Source organism: Sinocyclocheilus rhinocerous, unplaced genomic scaffold, assembly GCF_001515625.1.
Source record: "Sinocyclocheilus rhinocerous isolate Xijiao unplaced genomic scaffold, SAMN03320098_v1.1 scaffold1422, whole genome shotgun sequence".
In the NCBI taxonomy this organism is placed as follows: Eukaryota; Metazoa; Chordata; class Actinopteri; order Cypriniformes; family Cyprinidae; genus Sinocyclocheilus; species Sinocyclocheilus rhinocerous.
In genome coordinates, this window is record NW_015623657.1 from 268666 (window position 1) to 279011 (window position 10346).

The 10346-nt window shown below is 41.5% G+C and overlaps 1 protein-coding gene across 2 annotated transcripts; it reads right to left on the reverse strand.

Annotated features, from left to right (window-relative positions):
- Window positions 1–3135: 3135 nt before the first annotated feature.
- LOC107717335 (Krueppel-like factor 6) lies at window positions 3136–8745 on the reverse strand. Of its 2 annotated transcripts, none has more exons than XM_016524148.1 (4): window positions 8453–8745; window positions 5800–6373; window positions 5023–5146; window positions 3136–3446 (listed from the first exon to the last, which is right to left on the reverse strand). In XM_016524148.1, exons 1-4 carry the CDS (start codon window positions 8552–8554, stop codon window positions 3395–3397), a joined length of 852 nt encoding a protein of 283 aa, XP_016379634.1. In that variant the 5' UTR covers window positions 8555–8745; the 3' UTR covers window positions 3136–3394. The 2 variants fall into 2 exon arrangements, with proteins under 2 accessions (XP_016379634.1, XP_016379560.1); XM_016524074.1 differs by lacking the exon at window positions 8453–8745 and adding an exon at window positions 7835–8119.
- Window positions 8746–10346: the final 1601 nt, after the last annotated feature.

Below are 10346 nucleotides of genomic sequence, written 5' to 3' on the forward strand. Positions count from 1 at the left end.
AGGCGTGGTTAACTCTTAACTTTTATAAAGAATATCTCTTTGGATTTGAGACTTTAGTCTTTGCAACTTTACAGATCTTCTTTATGCACCAAGAGCTTGTAACACTCCAAAGAGAAAGGAAAAATTGAAATCGCATCATATGACCCCTTTAAAGCACTGTATGTTTATGACTTGATTTTTTGTCTGCACAAACATTACTGCTACAGTGATGATGTGTTGCTGTGTCTGCAAGGTGTTCAGGGTGATTTAGTGCAGTACTAGTCAGTTGCTAATCTGTTATTAGTGGTTGCTTACTGGTCCAATTCAAATCAAAAGACCTTTATGTTCCTTCTTGGCTCAGGTTACTCTTTTTCACCCACTTTATTCACCAAATTAATCGCAAGTCTATAAAAGTTCAATTTGAAATCTCTTGCATGTCTGTAACCCAAAACAAAGATTAATACTTTGTAGGTTAATATGTATAGCAGGTTTAGCCGTTTTGGTCAACTCTGCTATGCACTACTAATGATATTGTAATTATGAACCATATTTAATAAATCACTAGCTAATAGTTGGTCTTGCAAAATCTAAAAGACTAATGAAATAAAGTGAAGCAAAACAACAAATCAAACTTGTCCGATAAGAATTTCTTATTATTCCAATAAAAAATACATTCATACAGAAATATAACAATTTAGCAAAACAATTTCAAAGAAAATTCATATAAAGCAAAAAACAAATAAAAATCTTAGAAAAATTTATTTTTTTTCATCCCAACGTTTGTGTTTTTATTCTTTTGTACAAATATGCTTTATACAAGTGGGATTCATGAGATAGAAAAGATAAGTGATAGAACGTGTTGGTTGAAGCAAGCAAATGGAAAACTTGATTAAGGCTCCATTACCACTCGACTAATATTGGCCACTGTTGGAAAGACACAATGTTCTTGACCCACAAAACCCTGGCTGGTCTGATTTAATGGCAGCACAAGCTGCTTCAAGTTACTATCTACGTAGCTGCTCGACATGCAACAGTGTCAAACCTCCATCGCTCAAGAAACCAGAGCAATTGAACTCAAATAATTCAAGCATATAACTATGTACAATAAATTTAATCAATCGTTTGGTCCCTGAAAACATCTTTTTCTATATAACGATTTAGCCTACAAATTTTTTCTTGCATGTCATGTGCGGGGCTCCGTACCACAATACTGTCGCAGGACTAAAACAACGGCATCCAGACAGGTCAATATCAAACTGCCCGAGTCAGCAGTCTGTAGCAGGCAGGGCCTTCAGCAATTCATTACAGAGAAGCAGTACAAGGCAAGGCCTGTCTAATTGCAGCTTGTTAATTACAATAAACCTTTAGGCATTTTCCCACTCCCTTTATTCTTGGTTACAGGGGACCACAGGGGGGGTTGGCATTCCACAAACTTTCAGCCTTGTGATATACAATGGCCTGTTTTCGCATTTTAAGAGCTTTTTGCCTTGCACACACCTCCACAGATAGAGATCTTGCATCTAAAGCGTATTCAAAACGTTCAGTAGATACTAAATCTGTAACTTTAAGTGCTATACATTGCAGATTTGACAACATCAAGAAATGTGAGGGCAAATATTAATGACAAAGAATGAAACCGCATGCTCAAGAATAGCAATATATATTACGTATCTACAAGGGCTTGGTTACAGTGGCCTCAGAAATGGGAAAGGTGCATGTTGAGGTGAAACAGAGCCTTAATAAAGCTTTTTCAATCACTTATACGAGACATTTTGTGACCCCCAAAGGGAAAGGTCACTTGCATAAGGCACCATTAAGGCCAACAGTGCATTAACAACAGATAAAAGAGAGAATTTAGTTTTCAAGATGACAAAACGAGTCTTGTATGAAATGGTCAATGATCGATGGGATTCTTCCCTCCACCAGAAAGAAAAATGAGGGAGTTTGATCAATGAGTGGAGAATGTTCAATGCGTTTATGTACAATATTGTAACATTTAACCCAATTGTATTTAGCTGCGCTTTATTGGAATCTATCTGCAGTCCCAATTACAAAAAAAGAAAATGGAAAAAAAAAAAAAAAAAATTTACAAACCCCAATACCATGCAACACCTGTTTGTGATAGTGAAGTTATAATTGTGTTACATCTCTAAGCACACAGCTTATACAACGGACTACAAATGAGCTTTTGTAGCCTGTCAAATAACAAGCTACCGAACACATTGCACATTTAGTAGCTGCACCGAACACCAAAAAAGCCACTTTCATTCAGGACCGAGTTTCCGCCCCCTTTAGATGGGGGCAGGGGGTGAAACCCTGGCCGCTACGCCCCCCAGAATCCTGGAGCCCGGGGGCATCAGGCAGGAGTTCTCAGTCTCACGGCTTCACTCACGGTTCTCGCATACCACGTGGAAACAAAAATGGAACTTGTTCCCTGACACCATTCAGCCCACAGCAATACACTGGTACCCCCCTCCCACCCTTCTTCGCACACAGGACATTCATCCGCTCACGTCAAACAGGATCTCTTTAGGATTTGTTTTAAAGTACCAGTGTATAGTCCAGGAGTTGTCCCGAAACATCATGCACCATACAACACACCATTCATTTGCTCTTTTTTTGCTTTTTTTTTTACTTTTTCATTTTTTTTTTTTTTATAAATCATCCTCGGTTCTTCATACGTGATTTTGTCCTTTCCTTTTTTCGTTTCAACAACCAGTCAGTCCGCCTTTATCCCGGGGCTCACGGAGGCACAGGATATGGTGCAAAATGGCATGCTTTGGCTGGAACACACTCCCCCCATTTCTTGCAGGGCCAGGTCAACCAGGAAGCTGGTCAGGACACAACATATCCCCAGCGTGAAGCTGCGGCCCGCTCAAAGGTGCCTCTTCATGTGCAGGGCCAGGTGGTCCGACCTGGAGAAACACCTGGAGAAAGAAACAGCGAGAGGAAAGGTGAAAAACAAGGTCAGGCGGGGGCCACCGAAGTCATAAAGTGTGATCAAAGGTAGAGATCTGTGCATTGCGTCACTGATGAGGCCCCTAATGGCCCTCAAGCTGAATTTGTCAAACAGGAATAGGTGCTATGAAGACTAATGAAAGGAAAGGTTGGTTATGAGCACAACCAGAGAGAATTAGCATTTTCTGTGCAGAATTATTTTTTTTTTGGAAACTTATTCATTTTTTTTTTATAAATCATCCTCCTCTCTTCGATTCTTCATACATGATTTTGTCCCTTCCTTTTCTGTTTCAACAACCAGTCAGTCCGCCTTCATCCCGGGGCTCACGGAGGCACAGGATATGGTGCAAAATGGCATGCTTTGGCTGGAACACACTCCCCCCATTTCTTGCAGGGCCAGGTCAACCAGGAAGCTGGTCAGGACACAACATATCCCCAGCGTGAAGCTACGGCCCGCTCAAAGGTGCCTCTTCATGTGCAGGGCCAGGTGGTCCGACCTGGAGAAACACCTGGAGAAAGAAACAGCGAGAGGAAAGGTGAAAAACAAGGTCAGGCGGGGGCCACCGAAGTCATAAAGTGTGATCAAAGGTAGAGATCTGTGCATTGCGTCACTGATGAGGCCCCTAATGGCCCTCAAGCTGAATTTGTCAAACAGGAATAGGTGCTATGAAGACTAATGAAAGGAAAGGTTGGTTATGAGCACAACCAGAGAGAATTAGCATTTTCTGTGCAGAATTAGCAGAGAAAATGAGCAGTTTCGTATTTATAATGAAACATCTGTGAAAATATGCCGAAGAGATTTAAACTTGTTGTAATCTGTGTTAAAATGGGTTTATATACATAAGGCATCACATGCCATGTGCCATCTTTTTTTTTTTTTTTTTTTTTAAAAGGGGGTTTATAGCAGTCAGAGAATGACATAATAGCTGTAAAATAAATATATTATGAAAATTAATCATTTATAAACAAATAATAATGTTTTATTAAAAAAAAAAAAAAAAATTAACAAATGACTATGAACAAACGACCATGTCCAGATACGATTCAGAATGATGATTAAAGCATAGATGAAGTTGATCGCCTCCATCATCACCCCCCAAAGCTTTACAGTCCTAAACCACTTACTGGGTCATCATTTCATTCGGTAACATTAGGCAGTTTTGATTTATATGTAATTTAATGTTTGATGGTTGAGTTATTGTACATATGTGTCTGCTTGCAGTACATGTGCAGTTGCTTGTTTCTGTGTCTTCGCCCTGTATTTTGATCCAGAGATTCTGTACTTTCAGAAGATGTATAATAGCACCTCCTACCGTATAACAGTTAAAATATATTATGAAAATTAATCACTTATAAACAAATAATAATGTTTTATTAAAAAAAAAAAAAAAAAAGGATAATGTATAATGCAATTTGTTAACATTTTCCTGACAATTTTATGTTGCTACAATTTGTTTTTTATTCATATATATATCTTTTTTTTTTTTTTGTGGTGGGGTTAGCACAATAACTTTTATTGGTATCTGCAAGTATTAAAAATATTAAATCAGCCAAAGTTTGCTGAACTTTATGAATGAGGGGTGTTCAGATTCTGCAAAAACAAAACTGCTGGCAGAGATTCTGTGTGGGACTGGATATGAGGAAAGCCTTGATCAAATGTTTTGTTTTAAAGGAGAACGACGAAATGTTTCGCATCCAGTAACCACGGAAAACAAAACGCCAAAAAGGGAACTTGAGCAAACAATGGTGTTCAAAGCGCAAAGCTCTCAGGGAGGGAAATGATTAACAGAGGAAGTGATGACAAACAGGAGAGGCGCGTTTGTTCATAAAACAGAGAATATCAATAAAGTATTGCGACAGAGTGACTATTGCGCTTTCAAGCATTTAATGCGATTAGGTAATTAGGTGCTAAAATCCAAACATAATGGGGCGACTCTCGTCGCTGAACCGATAAAACCGAATCAATGCCGAATCCGTCGCGTTTCTCTGATGCATGCATCAAAGGATCAGGTATGCAGCGAGAGAGAGAGAGACAGACGGGCTTTGATGACTGTCACAGGGAGAGATAGTGAGAACTGAGCGTACCTGTCACAGTGACTGCATTTAAATGGCTTTGCACCGGTGTGCTTCCTGAAGTGTCGGGTTAGCTCGTCGCTCCTCGCAAAGCGCCACTCGCAGCCTTCCCATGAACACCTGTACGGCTTCTCACCTGTAAACAAAAACACAAACACCTTTCAGCTGGGAAACATTCAGACGTCTGAAAGGAATGTGAAATAGCGTGCTCGGTAATGCTCTCAAAAATGCATCTGTAAACCTGATTCAGGTCACACAGTCTACGGGACGAGTCTTAACTTTAATAAGATCCCTCAAGCTCTCAAGTATTGCGAGAATGCACGGTATGCCAAAAGTCTGTCTCTATGCTTTGTGTGCATAAACAGTGTGCGGAACAATGCGTGTCACACAGAGCCCGTTTTGAATGCGACGGGGCCCTTTAAAAAGGGGGCCACCCAGATCCCCATTCAAAAGCCTGGATCTTTCCCATGACGAAACCAAAACTGTTTTGGTAGAACAGGTTGTTTTCACCCTGGCTGCCTTTCGTTCCCTTCCCCCATTCGATCCCCCCTCCTTCCTGGCCATGGTCACATTCCAAACAGATTAGGTCACTGTTTAGGCGTGCAGTCATGCAAGGCACATATTCACAGAGTGACATTAGCCTTGCAGCTGAGGGCAGTCTGTGTGAACTCAACTCCATTACACAACTTCGCAGGAGACGTGAAACCTCAGTGAAGTGCGCGAGGCTCTGCTTTCTGTTTGATAGAGACAATGTGAAGCAACATCACAGCTAACAGCGAAGGTTCTTACCTGTGTGAGTCCGCTGATGTGCTTTTAAGTGAGAACTCTTCGTGTAAACCTTCCGGCAGCCGTTGAAGTGACACCTGTGCACTCTCCTCCTGCCGTCCGGAGAGGCGTCCCCTCCTGCGGAAGCCTTATCCGAGGCCTTCCCCAGTCCGTTTTGCCGGATCTTCACCGGCACGTGCAAGTCAGTCTGCGTGGAGCCCCACACCTGCGGGACACCGGGCTCCTGGGGCGTCTCTGGCGAGGACGGAGGCGTGCTGATGATAGAGGAACTCAAGTGATGTGCTGACTCCGTCAGAACCGAGCCCAGCGGGTTGGAAGTAAAGATGTGAGTGGGCGAGAGCTCCTCCGAACTGTCAGACGCCTCGCTGCTGGCATCCGAATTCATGCTGTTGGTTTCTAATATTTGGCAGTCCTGATTGTCATCCTCCTTGACGCTGGGAAGGTTGCCGTTCCCATCTCCCTTATCTCCACAAGCCAAGATAAGCTTGCTCCAAAGATCCTCCTGGCCCTCAAACTTGAGGTCAGACGCAGAGACGTACGGCTCACTCTGCAAATACCTCTCCAGCTCCAAACAGGTCTGATTCAAAACAGAAAACACAGTGTTAGAATGCACATGACCAACTTTCACAGCTGACTACCAAGGGTTAGTTTGGGTTAACCACACTCCAATCTGCACTTTCACACGTTTTCTGCTGAAATATGTACAACTGTGTCATGTTGAAACATTACGGAGTATGTAAGGCCAAATCAAATCAGTATTTTAGGTATAAATATGGCTTTGCGAGCTGTATATTGTCTTGCTGGAACAGTTATCCCCTAGTGAGTCATGCAGACATTTCAGAGTCCTTTTAAGGAAGCCACAGAACTTCCTCGGTCGAGTTTCCTCATTCAAACAGCCTGACGTCCCCTCAGCGTACATCTGGACGCATGTTAAACCCATTTTAACGCGTATTAAGTGTGAACATACCACATTTGAGTGCTGAAGTGGTTAGATAAACACTTTAAACTGTGTTTTTCCCTCTCGGTATGAGCATTTAGCTGTGCGGTTTAGCTCCGCCCATCCTCGATAACCACGATGTTTACTGCGCAGTAGCCTACATATGGCCCGAAGAATCTCAAGTTACTGATTCTACAGACTCCCCATCAGGTAAAATGTGTATTCCTTCAAGCGGTAGTTCAGACTTCTATCATTAATTCAACATTATTTCATTTCCACGAAATGTTAAGTAGAATGACAAGTCTCAGTCACCATTCACTTTCGTTGCATGGACCAAGATGCAATGCAAAAGTGAATGGTGACTGAGACTGCATCCTGCCTAACATCTCTTTTTGTTTTCCTAGGAAATAAATACATCTGGAACAGCATAACGGTGAGGAAATTATTTGAGATTTTCATTTTGGCTGAACTATAACTTTAACAGCCTATGCTGGGAAACATTAAGCAACTAGATGCAAACGCATGTTTAAATGCCAAGAGATGCGTTCATATGGCACCGTGCCAGAATCCCCAAAAGCCTGAAGGGAAACAACCTGGATCGGTTTCAACTGAAACATTCATACGATCGTGCCAAGAATACGACTGCAACAGTTCAGTCACATGGATATCAATATCAAGCAGCAGAACCTGCTATGACGGTTAATAAGCACCTCCTATAAACCCCGTTATGTGACAGAACATGTTCTGCAGACGGTCAAATCAACCAGTCTACATATGATTTATTTTCCTTACTAAACTGTGCTTCTTACGGATTGTAGTGCAATATATATCTGACTCGCGAATCGCGACTCTCCAAAAAGTGAAAAAAAATGCTCTGTATGCCAAAACAGGGTTAATAATTCAGACATGATTGACAGCATTTACCGCGCAACCATGTAACCGAATTAAATACGCCACTTAGAATGTAACAGTTTAATTCAACGCGGCGCTTCGCGGATTGTAAATAACTGTTTCCAGTTTAAAGACAGCGAAATCGAACCACAAACTCTCCGTTCGCCAATCACAGCGGAAGTTTGATCCTTTTCACTTTAAAATTGTTACCTGTTGCCAGTATTCTTCAAGCGATGGCAATGCAGAGAAATAGCCAGTGTCATGAACGATCTGAAGTTCCTGAAATATGCTGCACATTGGTAGAACATCCATTGCAATCCCAAGTATCAGGCAATAAAAGACAGAAAAAATATATATATATTGATGAATCAAAGATAAAGTGTGACAAGCAAGCGTCCTCTTCGTGCAATAGCAACGAAGTGCAGCCGTCGCTTTGCTCAGAGTCCGCTAGTCCGTCTGTTGAGATCACTCTATATTTGCAAACACTGAACTCACGCAAAGCGCTGCGCTCTGTCAACTTCCCCTATTCAAACTTGTAGCCTGCCTACTCCCTCGTGATAGCGTGACGTTCCCTCACAGCGCGTCCAATCAGATGCGAACAGGTTGCGCGGGCGCATATGATATCACTTTAAGCCAATCGCAGCGGCGTGCGGAGTCAAGTCCGTCTTGCTGGTGCTGTGATTGGTATATTCAACTGAACGGACCTGCACGCTGATTGGACGATATTTTTAGAAGCGTATATAAAGGCCCTGCGCTCAAACCACTCATTTCTTCTCCGTTCGCCAATCACAGCGGACGTTTTCTCCATTTCACTTTAAAAATTGTTACCTGTTGCCAGTATTCTTCAAGAGATGGCAATGCAGAGAAATAGCCAGTGTCATGAACGATCTGAAGTTCCTGAAATATGCTGCACATTGGTAGAACATCCATTGCAATCCCAAGTATCAGGCAATAAAAGACAGAAAAAAAATATCTTGATTAAACAAGGACAAATTGTGACAAGCAAGCGTCCTCTTCGTGCAATAGCAACGCAGTGCAGCCGTCGCTTTGCTCAGAGTCCGCTAGTCCGTCTGTTGAGATCACTCTATATTTGCAAACACTGAACTCACGCAAAGCGCTGCGCTCTGTCAACTTCCCCTATTCAAACTTGTAGCCTGCCTACTCCCTCGTGATAGCGTGACGTTCCCTCACAGCGCGTCCAATCAGATGCGAACAGGTTGCGCGGGCGCATATGATATCACTTTAAGCCAATCGCAGCGGCGTGCGGAGTCAAGTCCGTCTTGCTGGTGCTGTGATTGGTATATTCAACTGAACGGACCTGCACGCTGATTGGACGATATTTTTAGAAGCGTATATAAAGGCCCTGCGCTCAAACCACTCATTTCTTGCCGACGGAGTGTCACACGCGCCTCGGTTTGGCCAGTGCGAGCGCTGTGAGCAATCGGTTGCTTCTCCTGGAGAACTTTAGAGTGTTGAAATACGTTCGTTTTCCATTTGAGTTGTTTTTAGCTCCCTTGAGTAACTTCTACAAACAAAATTATGGCTTTGGAGAAGTTTCAAGCATTTTTCAAATACCTAAAATATAATGTCCCCAATACTCGACAGATATCAGTGAAGTGAATGTCTCATACTGCAATAAAATCGCCCTGTAGGCCTTGTAAACATTGAAAAATCTCTGAACAGCACACAGCTTTATTAAGCAATCGTAAATGTAGCCAATAAGATACACTGTGTGCAGGTCAGACATCATGTTGGCTTACATGACTTTTTATCTGCATTATAACCTTCACATCTTTCTCTATTAATGGCAATTCAAAAGTAGCCATGCATTATGATGGAATAGTTTTTTTTTTAACAACATTATAATACACATAATTTATAACGTTTTTTTTTTCTTCTTCTTAAAAAGTGAAATGAATATATTTGTCTTTGACTGATCAGTCAAATGTTCCTGGCGTCATAACAGACAAGTATCATATACATTAAATGCACTCTATTTGGTGCCTAATTAGAAATGATTGAAAAGTGAGTAACAGTGTATTCTTAATTGTGAAAATATGTTAATTAATGTCTTTTAAATTACATATCACATTATGGACTCCTTCTGGGCATCATGTGCCAGCCAAGCAGTTGCCTTTGAAATGAATAGGAATCCTAAAAGATAGCTTTCTCCATACATTATAGACCTCACTTTAAGGTTACATTAAGGTTCTTGTTCTCCATTTGTTGTTGGAGGATACGTTGAATAATCAAATAAACAAAAAACCTCACATATAAATCACTAATGTTGCTGTAGCTGCAGATAAAAGAGTGAAATTTGGCCAGAGCACATTGCGCATGACTCTGGTAAATGAACACAGCCTAGTGAGGACAGCACTGCCCAGTTGACTTGTGCCCATTCTTTAAATAGCCACTTGTTTGGGGTCTGTCTGGCCTAAGTAAGAGGTGAATGATGAACTTAATTTGTCTGTTTGGTTACTCGGGCTAAACATAACTTCTGGTTTAGTAGGCCAAATCTGGCAGTGGGTTCAAGTTTAAAAATACTTAACTGATATAAACAGTGCTCGAAAAAAAAATCGTATATATAGTACAGGACACCTTGAATCAAAACGAGGTTATGTTCTTAATGCAATACTAGTGTACTACATACTCCACAGTAAATACCATTAAACAGTATTCAGTGAAAAACATTTCACAGTGTAGCATGCTACATTTTATTGCA